This window comes from Argopecten irradians, chromosome 10 (genome assembly GCF_041381155.1).
Source record: "Argopecten irradians isolate NY chromosome 10, Ai_NY, whole genome shotgun sequence".
In the NCBI taxonomy this organism is placed as follows: Eukaryota; Metazoa; Mollusca; class Bivalvia; order Pectinida; family Pectinidae; genus Argopecten; species Argopecten irradians.
This window is the reverse complement of record NC_091143.1, coordinates 36,970,374-36,983,274: the sequence shown is the minus strand read 5'-3', so window position 1 is coordinate 36,983,274 and position 12,901 is coordinate 36,970,374. Positions and strand designations below refer to the sequence as shown.

The 12,901-nt window shown below is 35.8% G+C and overlaps 1 protein-coding gene across 4 annotated transcripts; it reads right to left on the bottom strand.

The window, feature by feature from the left end:
* Positions 1-2,266: 2,266 nt before the first annotated feature.
* Positions 2,267-12,004, bottom strand: LOC138333810 (uncharacterized). Of its 4 annotated transcripts, none has more exons than XM_069282424.1 (9): positions 11,920-12,004; positions 11,190-11,617; positions 9,565-10,224; positions 8,531-8,600; positions 8,263-8,385; positions 7,285-7,347; positions 6,566-6,697; positions 5,837-5,909; positions 2,267-5,618 (listed from the first exon to the last, which is right to left on the bottom strand). In XM_069282424.1, exons 2-9 carry the CDS (start codon positions 11,607-11,609, stop codon positions 5,483-5,485), a joined length of 1,677 nt encoding a protein of 558 aa, XP_069138525.1. In that variant the 5' UTR covers positions 11,610-11,617; positions 11,920-12,004; the 3' UTR covers positions 2,267-5,482. The 4 variants fall into 4 exon arrangements, with proteins under 4 accessions (XP_069138525.1, XP_069138524.1, XP_069138523.1 ...); XM_069282423.1 differs by having other exon boundaries at positions 11,869-11,993; XM_069282422.1 differs by lacking the exon at positions 11,920-12,004 and having other exon boundaries at positions 7,285-7,344; positions 11,190-11,839.
* Between the last annotated feature and the right edge of the window lie 897 nt (positions 12,005-12,901).

The window sequence follows — 12,901 nt, the reverse complement described above, 5'->3', positions numbered from 1 at the left end:
TCTGTGTTTTTAAATTATCTTTTTGTTTTTGCGTGAGAAGGTAAACACTTAACATATTTATTAGTTCACTTGTCCTTCGGGCAAGTGAGCTTATGCTGCGGTGTGGCGCTCGCTGTCCAACGTCAACTTTTCCATTTAAAAAACTTCTTCTCGAAAAGTAGGAGACTTAAAGTCCGGAGATTTGGTTTATAGCATACTGGGATGAAGGGCTACAAAGTGTTTTCAAGTGAATGACCTTGGAATTCATTCAAGGTCACGAGTCAATAAGCTAAAATATTTAAATGACTTCTTGTTAACAACCAAGAGGTCTAGAGACCTGATATTGGGCATGAAGCATACTGGGATTAAAGAGTACCAAATGTGTTGAACTAAATGACATTGGCCTTCATTCAAGGCCACAGGGGTCAAATAGGTTAAACTTAAATGACCTCTTGTGAATAATTAGAAGGCATTCAAGGTAACTGATGTTTGGCCAGTAATATGCTTGAATGAAGGGCAACCAAGTTTGGTCAAACAAATGACCTTGACCTTCATTAGGCTAAAATCTGAAAATGATTTCAAGAGGCATAGATACACGATAATGAGCTCGTGACATGCTGGGTTGAAGGGCTATCAAATTTGTACAAATTAATGACCCTGACCTTCATGCAAGGTCACATGGGTCAAATAGGCTGAAATCTTTAAACGGCTTCTTCTTAATTTACCAAGAGACCTGATATTGGGCCTGGGACATGCTGGGATGAAGACGTACAAGTTTGTTCAAATGAATGACCTTAACCTTCATTCAAGGTCAAATTGGCTAAATCTTTAAACAACTTCTTCTCAAGAACCATGAAGCCTAGACACCTGATATTACTGAGTCATACATTGAAATTCTTATTATTGACTCTCTTATGCACCATGATTACTTTACCGGAAAGCAGTTGAGCGATTCGGGCCCATTGGGACCTTGTTTTTAGTTATATATAAAGTCAAGGCTATATAAATCCAATGTCGATATATTACATGACGACAAGTGTCAAGTGCCTAGTTTTGGATTAGTGAAAGAAAGTCTTGTGACCATCGAGTACTCTTAGCTACTTCTCCCTCGGGGCTACTTCTGCAGAATGGAAACTTGTCTGCAGATAATTTGCGAACCAGATATAAAATGACCACTACGAGAATATCACCGATAGAGTTATATAGAAGTAATACTCGCAGAGCCGAGGAGTCGAACAGTCTTTCACTTAAATGCTGGACGTTGTGCTATACTATTTAGATTGATATTAGAATCCTGGCAAATTTTCATTCCACAAAGCAAAATACATTACAGAAAGTATATTAATTTGGAAAATATCAACTCTTATTTAACAGGTAGGTTTATATTATCTGAACGAAACGGTAATTTATTAGATTATGTTTATCTGTAAAATGCGATCTATTCGTTTCTCCGTTCCAGAGGTAAAATGACATGGTACATGTAGTACGGTGTAAAAATATACGGGAAATTTATTTTCAGATCAAGAATGTTCATTAGAATATCGCTAGCATATTTATTAAAGTAAATATAAAATAAAAATAACAAATATGTGTATTTTTTTTTATTCAAATCATAATGTCATATGGATAAATTTTTTTATTTTCGAACTTCTCAATGTCATCCATGGATAAATCAAATCTTTATTATTTCGAACTTCTCAATGTCATCCATGGATAAATCAAACCTTTATTATTTAGAACTTCTTAATTTCATCCATGGATAAATCAACTTCTCTTATTTCGATTTTCCCAATGTCATACATGGATAAATCAAACCTCTATTATTTCGAACTTCTACAATGTCATCCATGGATAAATCAAACCTTTATTATTTCGAACTTCCCAATGTCATACATGATCATCCATGGATAAATCAACTTCTATTATTTCGATTTTCTAAATGTCATACATGAATAAATCAAACCTCTATTATTTCGAACTTCTACAACGCCATCCAGGGATAAATCAGCCTCTATCATTTCGAACTTCTACAATGTCATCCATGGATAAATCAAATCTTTATTATTTCGAACTTCTCAATGTCATACATGATCATCCATGGATAAATCAACTTCTATTATTTCGATTTTCTAAATGTCATACATGCATATCGAACCTCTATTATTTCGAACTTCTACAATGTCACCCATGGATAAATCAACTTCTAATATTTCGAACTTCTACAATGTCATCCATGTATAAATAAACCTGTAATATTTCGAACTTTTTTTTCTTGATTTAAAAAAAAAATTCTTTACCAATAGTGTATTCTTGAACAACCTTCATATTTATTGAGAATATTTATACACTAAACAGACATTTTAGGAGACATGTACGATTACTGAATAAAATGGAACTTTGCCACTGTTGAGAAAATATTTAGGATTGTGATTACACTAGCATCTAAAGTTCATCTAATGCTCGAAATAAACAAAATTAAATCACAAACATTTCGGGACGGGTAACAAACCTATAATATACTATTAGTCCTTTTTATGTTCCCTCAATAGTGAAAAGTACAGCAGTTTACCTTTAAACATGATATTGCTCTGACACGCTCAGAAATACAACAAAGCATACGTGTGGCGATGGATTAAAAAGAAAGTTTTAAGTCAACTAATATCTCTCCCTTGGGCAAATAATTGTTTACACGACCCCAAATTCACCAATCTTTAGGTAATGACTATAATTGATAAGAAATGTAAAATGTTAAATCAGCATTTCATAATTAATTGTATGCTTAGCGTTCCAACATTAGCATTTCCTGAAGCCAAAACGAATGTCCCTTTAAAGAAACCTACCAACGATATATAGAAGTTGTCAAACAAATGACTGCTTTTTAGCATGTTTATCAAACTCGGGTTGGTTAATTTTCAAACAAAAAGACGCGAGCTTTAGCGAATGTATTTTCAAAATTTTCAACATAATTACGTAACTAACTAAATTGCGCTATGAAAAGTAGTCCAAGGTCAAAAGCCATTTGCAACCAATCGGAAGCAGGAGTTGTTGGGGGAAGACCAATGAAAGAAGCCGCACAGATATTTACATAACACGCACCAGATAACCTAGTGCTATGGAATTTATTTCAATATTTTTCGATTTTTATAATACCATCACAATAAATAAATCATTGCCATTCCTGGACGGATGTACTGAACAGAAGAAAACTGCACAAAGAAAACATTGGAATAAAAGGTTTACATACAGAAATCAGATGTTACACGCCAATCAAAAAGAAACAAATAGAAGATTATGGGATGAATAGATGCGTAATTAATTACGTTGACATCATCGAGAGTCACAGATGCACATGTTATTTGAAAACAAGACAAGGACAATACTCACTTACACGTGTCCGATTACACTGACCATCCCATGACATGTTACCACAGTAGACAGTTATGTTACATTGACATCAAGAGATACAGACAAATTCAGATGTTTCATGTAGATTTCATTGTTACGTGTACTTTGCCGTCTTTTATACTGCGTTATAGGAAATAGTTAGTTGTGTAGGTTTGAGCCTTCAAATCATTTTCCAAGTAAATTATTAGCCATTAGAACCACGGTAATAATATACAAAAATTGTTTCGATTGTAAGAATAATTATTTTACAGAAAAAAAACCTTTACACAGTTTATGACCTGAGTTAACTCTATTTTTTATGTTTTTTATGCTTGACATAATTTATGATAATTTTCAAAGCAAAGAAGAATATTCGTGATAAAGTAATGGAATGTATTTTGTTTAGGAATATTAATAAAATCTTTCTTAAGAAAATCATGAAAGGAAAAACAGAGCAATATGTCGTCAATTATGTAAATGTGTACACGCCTACTTAAAAGCTTGTATAAACCCTTTATCTACAAATAAAGAAATACGACGATGAACAGTAACGAAGTCAAATTCGTGGAAAAAAGGTAAGTATGTCGGTACATCAAACAAAGCATTAAAACTGAATAATAATCCCCAACACACATGAAATTAGTTTTTACAATCAATAAATACAAGAATGAAAGACCGTGAAATGATAACAAAAGTAAAACAGAATAAAGACAAAAGTCATATGAATAGTTGTGAAAAATACCAAGGTGAATTTGTTCGCCTTCAAAAACCGTTTATACTCCTAAAAACTACGGTAACATAATGCTGCTTTAACAGAAGACAACTGTACACAATGTCTGTCATCACTCACCACTTCATATTGTAATTATTTTCCATTCTATATTTTGCGTTAATTAATTTTTCATACATTCTACATCAAATTAATGTCCGGTGATGGCTGGAATAGTTACATATCTACAGTTAATGACAACTACAGTGTACCTGTGTGGCCGACTTCAAAGACATTTAAAACATTCAAGATGGAATTCATTAACTTGAAGAGGAAGAAATGTTATGTCCAATCACGAAAATATTTTTTTTTTATTTACATTACATTGGTTAAAACAACTTAACAATAGAAAAAAATAAAACATATTAAATATGCTAAACAAATGACAAAATAGAAAAATAAATTATTAATAATAAAATAATAATTCGCAAAATAACGTGCACTCGATGAAAATATCAGTGAAACAAAGCTGATGGGGAAATCTGCTCCATGATATGATTTCTATCGATATAGAACATTTTGATTCATCGACAAATCCTGGATCAAGTACATGTGTATAACGGACAATTCATACAACAAACAAAGTGTGCTGGTCCGCAGAGAGTCGTTTTAACAATCATTGTGCTTTATCATAAACACGCATAATGATTTGAAACTTTACAAGCTTCAAGCAAATCTCAAAGGATATCATTGATCAAGAATTGATCCAAATCACAACAACACGAAAACTAAAGCATTATATATACATGGTAATTGTGAATGAAAATCTACCGTGTATGTTTGACAAAATACATGGCTAGAGACAATTTTATTTCGGAAGATAATCTTGATTTAAAGGATATAACGGAAAATAAAAATAAATGTCGAAAACACTGCATAGACAAATCTATCACTTTATACTGAATTTACAAATAATTCTAATATCACTGATAATCACAACATTGTGAATAAGATCCCAATAAACACTCACCCATGCTACTAGACTGGCCATACGGTATTAAATCTGACACAGAGGAGACATGTGAAGATTTGTCATCATTTTTTCAGTCCAATATTTGAAGAATCTCCCGAGATTTCTAGCGTGATAAGCCATCTAATTAATTACGGTTCACCTAGTGATGTCTTTATTCACAGATAGATTGGAAAAGATATTAGGCGATTAAAACGCGCAAAATTACATATCAGTAAAATAGCCACTGATGTAATTATAATTTCACATACGTAATAGGTAAGCATGTCCAGATGTTCCCTGGTCAGTGATGGCCTTCAAGTAAACATTTCAGGTGATTTTAGAAAGGCTGCTGTCCATCAAAGGGCGTAATTAAATACATATTTCAAGTTTAAAAATGTCTATGTAAAGGAGTGAAAATACATCTGTTTAAGCAGTACAATGTCATCTGTTCTCAGCAGAGGTTGCATTTCGCATAGATTGCATTCACGGAAAATTTTCTTCGTCCCCTGCAACCTGGACAACGCTTTCTCATAGCTGAAAATAAATAGCACATTTTGATTAGGTAAATCTGTAAACATATATAAACGTTTACATCACTATAAACGATTCGGGATATGGATATCAAATTTACACTAGATTTTGATACTGAAATCTATGTTAATAAATTGATACGTTTTTGGTTGTGTAGGTGAAGGTTCAGAGGTAAATCATATGTTTATATATATTGCTTTATGACTCATTAAGAAACCTACTCTTGCTGTACTAGGTGTAGTTCTATCGCCTCTATGCATTTCATGAAGTGGTCTATATTGTTTGGGTCCAATCCTGTAAAACAAAGCATTGAATCAGCCACACAACCACAACGCAACTTCATGTACCATTATCATATCATGTAATGAATGACCACAAACACACATCTAGACTGGCCACTAGTCTCTAGAATACTAAAAATACATCACTTAAATTTGGTTTGGTGATTCCTGTCTCTCCTACAGGTTTGATTTTACAAAATAGGGGAGATGATCTAGTATAAGAACTCTGCAGAGAAAATTTGATTAATTTAGAGAGTAGTGGCTAGTCAACGCCTGGTCAGAGCAAGTCAATTAAAGGCAACTTCTTTATTACTGTAAGCCATTTGGCATATACAATATACATGTACACGTACAGTACATACACACAACCACAAACGCTATCCCCCATCCACTGATCACATGTGATATAGTGCAGAGGGAATCTCTATCATGCACATTATAGAATACATTGTAATTGCGGTTCGGTCCCAGTTAAATAAATAATAAGATAATTTGATAACTTCGAAAGTTCTTTTTTGTTTTCTGTTTTTTTTTTAAGTTCCCAACTGAAATAATATTTCTTCATAAACCGTTTTCGCCATTCTAGAAAATGATGGCATTTAAGTATAACATGGAATTCTCGTCTAGGTCACCAACATGAAACATTTCTCCCATTCTTCTATACTGTACCTCCACTAAGTACGTCTGATTCTGGGACAATTCCTTCCACTAACATCCTGTTTATCTCGTCTTCTGCAATCACCCACGGTAGAGCAATCTCATCCTGGGTTTCCAGTTGTTTAACGGCGTTCTCCAAGTCACCTGTCAATCATTCACTTACTTATTTATGTGGGTTTTTTTCTTTCAATAAAATATAACCGTTCTTTTTATAACGAAAACTTGTTTGGATTGAGTTATTCCGCACTTCGCAATTATGGGTAAAGACTTGTAAGACTGAATTCATTTAAAGTTGTATTTCTTGTATTTCACCATCACAAACTGTCATAAAACATACAATGTATGAATATGGATGCTTATATATGGTGGCTCAGATCCATAAAAGCACCACTACACTATAGATATAGTAGTAAATGTCACATGAAATATCACACATTTTAAAACAACCGCCACAGCCAACGCCATGTTTCACGATTTCGGGTTATATCGGAAACCCGAGTGGCATAAAGTGACCAACATGAAAAAGTACCATGAAAATATAATTGAAACCCACATTTTTTTAAAAATTAAAATCTTGAAAATTTAGACTGGTGTAAATACCACTGCGTTGGTTTTGGAGAAACTCGTTATCAAATAGAATATTTATTTCTTGTGAACAATATGTGTTTGGGAATGTACCTTGCTTACATTGCCCCTGTTACAGGGATTATACAATCAATTTGTCTAATTACCTTGTAACGATATCAGGCGTGTATTGTTGGTTTTAAACGTATCCTCCGTATAGAACGGTTCTGCTGCAACAAATTAAATACGTTTATATATCATACATACCATCAATTTAATTCGACATGCATTTAACCCGACAGCAAAATTTAAATGAATATGAGTAAAATTGTCTACCTCTATAGTACAGTGAAATTGTAATATCAATTATACAAAACGCCCTTCCAGAACAAGTGATGGACGTTCATGTCTCTATTGTATAATACACAAGAAAGACTAGAAAATGGTACCCACTAACCCTTTATTTCGGCATCACTATGACTAGGTAATATAGCCACCTCTTTACTGCCAGTTTGAGGCCCATTTAGAGGAGTTTTCTGGCTATGTATCTTTCTCCACTATTATTTCGATATTCCTCCACAAACATCAAAACATATCTCGGCGTTATATGGTTATTGATGTCTATAACAATGATTTACCCATCGAATGGCCCTATAACATCACTAAATATTGGGTCTTATTTGTCTTCGTGTGATGTAAATTTTATCTTCTTAGAATCTGCCTTGACACTGTTTCCGTTTTAGCTTTGCATTGCTCGTGGGTTTGTCCTTTTGCTGCTTATGGTTAATACCTAGTGCGTTAGCCAATTGAATCACTGGCGTCAGTATAATGTAATTGGATGGGGTGTGCTGCTCGAGTTCTTCGTTCATAGAGAACTTCAACGTGGGCAAAAGTTTCACATGTCAAGAATCAATACGAACATGTTGCAGTCTTTAAAACCACAGGCAACACAACAGATGCATGTAGAGCAGTTCTGAATTGACCTTAGCTGTTGGTGAACTGATAAGCATGTACTGGTAAAGTAAACATGATAAATAATACCCCCCAGCTTGTTGGTGATAAAATCTATCTCTAATGAAGAATTTGGTCTCTGATAATCTCTAAACATTTTCGTGCTCATCATTATTCTAAACTACCGATATTACCAGAAGCTTTGTTGTCTGCATCATTTCTGACCGACGGCTGTAGGCTTGGCATGTTTGCTTGTAGTCGTTGTGGTGCTTTCGTGTTCCCCTTATATCGCAATATGTGCAGTTGCCCAGCAATGTCTGCAACAAGAATCTATGTATATTAGAAAGAAAGCATATCATCTACGTGCGTCATTTTCAATTAATCATGTCTTTCAGAAAAGTTATTTTTGGTATATCGTTTAAATTTTGATCTACCTGTAGTGAAAAAATATATAAAGCATACCTGTAAAGCGCCCCCTATGTTCTGGTTTAAGTCGTCGGATACACTGGAAAAACTCATTCGCCCTTCCTTTCTGTACATAACAAATAGATAATATAAAAATTCGCTTTACCAATGAAATCCTATGAAAAGTAATAATATTCCAGTATGTATGTATCTTTATACTTAACATAGATTTTTTGAAAAAGAGAGTTCATACTTACGACTTACGGTGGCTTGGAAAGGACATGGAAAATTAAATTAATGTGTGCGAACAAATTACTTTGAGTGTGAGCGCAATAGTATTTTCTTGGTATAGTGTAGGCTAATCATCGTGAAGATATTATTGCGTTCACATGCGGTAGAACGCACCTGTTATTTCGTTAACACGAGATAGTTTTTTTGTTTTTGTTTTAATTTTCATATCCTTTTCCAGCTACCATATGAAATGTTGTTTAATGAAAGAAAAACTACAATCGTGTCCTTATTTATCAAAGATATAACCATGTATATATAAAGGGATGATCTGGTGCCATACCAAAATGTATAATTCGTGAAATCATTGATGAAATCGTGAAATTCGATTGGATCGGCGTATTCGATTGGATGACGTTACTATGTATATATAACAGAAAGAAATGTACGAAAGCTTGTCAACAAACAATGTATCAAAAATGCTCGGGAATTTGTAACGGCATCAGGTTTCATGACGTCAAGGCTGACGTTGCCGTGCACTTCATAACTTTATATATTTGATAAATCTTTTTGAACAGTACATTTAATTTTGTAGTTATTTAAATCTATTTGCAGTAATTTCGAAGCGTATCTAGATAAAATGTTTCTTCTAGAGAAAATTTCAAATCTCGTCGTGCTGATAACGAGAATATTAAACATGGCTCCCTACATGGATGCGGGAGACTTTTCCCGCGGGACTGGCATGCAATGATGATTCGCGGTCAACTGGCCTCGAGTTATCGAGGGTTTATCTGTATTTCATACATACCTTACTTGGCCAAACTGGCTTCGAGTTATCGAGGTTTCCTGTATGTCATACATACCGTATACTGTGGTATTTCCAATCTGACTTTCTGGGTTTGGATATGTATGGCGTTTATCTCATGCATGATCAGGACTTTGTCTACACTGTCTGAGGTAGCTTCCGTCCAGAAATACAGCCGATGTATGGCCTTCTCGGAAAACTGTGACTCTAAAATCATCAAACATTCCCTGTCCATACAAACATACACTGTTATTTGTTCTGCGTCATATTTTTGTGTTTCTAAATTGTAAATAGATAACTGTTGAAGGGATCCTGTGAAAACTGGAAAAGTATTTGGAAAAATCTCTTGAAATTCTTGTACAGTTGCCGCGGAATCTTTGTAAAACTTATAAAACATTCGACGAAAGCTGTTCAGAGCGGCAATTCCTGTCATGGGGTTGCCGCTACACATGATGTGTAAAAGTCGAATTTCATGGTCGTCTGCTATGTAAGACACAGCAACCTCGAAACCAGACGACGTATCTTCAATCCTGTTTAGATGGGCGAATCTGATTCGGTAACTTTTCAGACGTTGGTCACCTATATGTATGGCATTTTGCCCATGGTCCATAACCAGAGTTTCAGCTTTCTTTTCACTACCAACAATGACTGTAACGCGATGTGTTTCTGTCAACGGAAACTTTGATTCGTGTAAGAGAGATGCTGCAGCATCTTGAATCTGTGAAAAAAAGATGGAAAGTGGTAGTATCACGGAATATTAATTACGTCACTATGCAATATATGACGTCACAAAGACATGATTATCAATGATTAAACTCTGTTGTGGCTAATCTGGTGTTATAGCGAACAAGTAGAATAGATATTTATCGAAAGTGTAGCCAACCAATGATAGCTTTTAACCATTCTCATACTTTATTTACATACTATCTACCACCTTGACACCTAGAAAAGAGGCCCATAGGGCCTTACCGCTCACCTTGTTGGTAATGCCAAGTAATGTTCTGAAAACAAGATCATTATTTCCTTTCTGATGTATTTACTCACTCTTTCTGCTTCAAGGGCTGGGGTCAAAGCCAAGATTTATACACAGTCTGATTCCCTTTCCCTAGTGGATTTTTCTGGCCAAATTGTGTTATATTCCACGCAGAACTCTATGCCTAGTAGTGATTTAAAATTTATTTACTTTTATTTTCCCTATCGGGCTTAGTCTTCCTGTTCTACAGGGTGTCAGAGCCAAAATTTATACAAACCCTGTTTCCCTTCCCTATAAGTTGGTTCTGGCCAACTTTGGTACTAATCCATGCAGACCTCAATGACTAGTAGCGATTATAAATGATTCACCTCTATTTCCCCAATTGAGCCCCCCTCCTGCCAACGGGGGTCAGAGCCAAAATTAATACAAAGATTATTCTCCTTCATCAAGGATGTTTATGGCCAATGTTGGTTATAATCTATACAGAACTTTATGACTAATAGCGATTTATAGTAAAGGTTGACGGACGGACGACGCCACGGCATAGGCTTACGGGTCCTTTGATTCAGGTGGGGTAAAAATTGAGTAAAGTAAAAGAAGTTTTGAAAATTCCTCAGACTAGAAACAACGTGCACATCCTCCTGAAATATTGGTATAATATTGGCAATGCGTTTATCACGAAATCATTTAAATTTGTTGTTTATTTTTACCTCTGGACCTTCCACGTCACGGGCTTGGATCATAATGGCGTCTACTTCCTCTTTACTGTACAAAGCGAAAGTAGCCTTCCCATCCGGCCCATCCGACTCCATAGGCTTCTCAGATCTCTCTGGGCCTGGCCTCTCTGGCTCCTTAGGCTTATCAGGCCCATCCGACCCCTGCTTCATAGGCTCCATAGGCTTCTCAGGCCCCTCCGACCCCGGGCCCTCCGGCTCTACAGACTTCTCAGGCCCCTCCGACCCCGGCCCCTCTGGTTCCTCAGGCTTCTCAGGTCCGTCCGACTGCTTTTCGGATTGTTTCTCGGAATGTGTTAAAGCTTTGTTACCCTGTATCACATCAGAGGGTACTGTGTTTTGTGATGCAGGACTATGATCCATAGTTGAAGGATTATCTTCCGGATCTTGGTCCATATTAATATCTGTCATTGAAAAGCACACAGGAAATACAAATCGGGATCGAATAAAAACGTTCAATATTAAATGATTTATAATTTGAATGTACACTAGAACACATCCAATTTGACTCTTTTGACTGACACAATCTTGTCGCTTCAAAATCTCGATCTGTTTACGGACCTACAGCCACGGCGACCGCGAGTACCACTTCGGATAACAGTAACTAGCACGTTTCTTATAAACTTATCATAATAAATTGCTAAAATACTCTTACCGTATAGCCTTTTTTTTGTTTCCCGATCGCTGTCTATATCTGAATGCTTACCTCATGAAATATAAGTTAGTTACGTTGTACACGCTACGTCTTGTGAAATAAGCGAAACCGAAAGTAGGAAACACAAGGGGATTCCCAGTTGAGCCGGTGTAGAGGCAACTATTGACCTAGATTAAAAAAATCCACGTACGCGAATACACACCACAGTCATTGGCTTTGAACTACGTAAGGTATCCGTTTGATATAATGTCTGGGCCTTTAATAAATATTATATATAGAATATTACCGTGATTTCCTGTGTATTATACGATTTTCTTTTACACCAGATGATAATGCGGACTATCTGTGGGGGTTATCACCCAATTCGAAAAATGTACGAAATCTATTTCAAAGCAGGAAACAGATGGTGAATAGCTGAAATACGTTATTCTCATGACAAATTATTTGAAATTCGTCAATTTTCTTTGTATTTCCACCATTTGTTTTTTCAAAACAAATCATATTTACATTTACTTGCCACTTCTACTATATACATGTTAACTAACATTGGTTTAGTTTGTTTATTTTTACGTCCTATTAACAGCCAGGGACGTGCCAGGTTTGTTGGTGGAGGACAGCCGGAGTACCCGGAGAAAAACCACCGGCCAGCGGTCAGTACCTGGCAACTGCCCCACATGGGATTCGAACCCGCTTCCCAGAGGTGGAGGGCTTATGGTAATATGTCGGGACATCTTAACCACTCGGCCACCGCGGCCCCTAACAAAAGCAAAGTGAAGTCTATAGGGATACTGACTACTGACTGGGTACTGGCACCCAAAACGTGACCATTATTTATGGCGCCACTAATGTTGACATGCTTACGTCAACTGATCACCGTGACAGTGGCTGTTCCATCTTGTGGATTAAATTGTCGTTGATATACGGTTTTCGCTGTCTAAGTGAAACAATGCAGAGACCACCAAGATGAGTTAGCAATGTAAATAGAAGTATCAAAGATGCTCCACCGCCGACTGAGCATAATCGATACCTATCA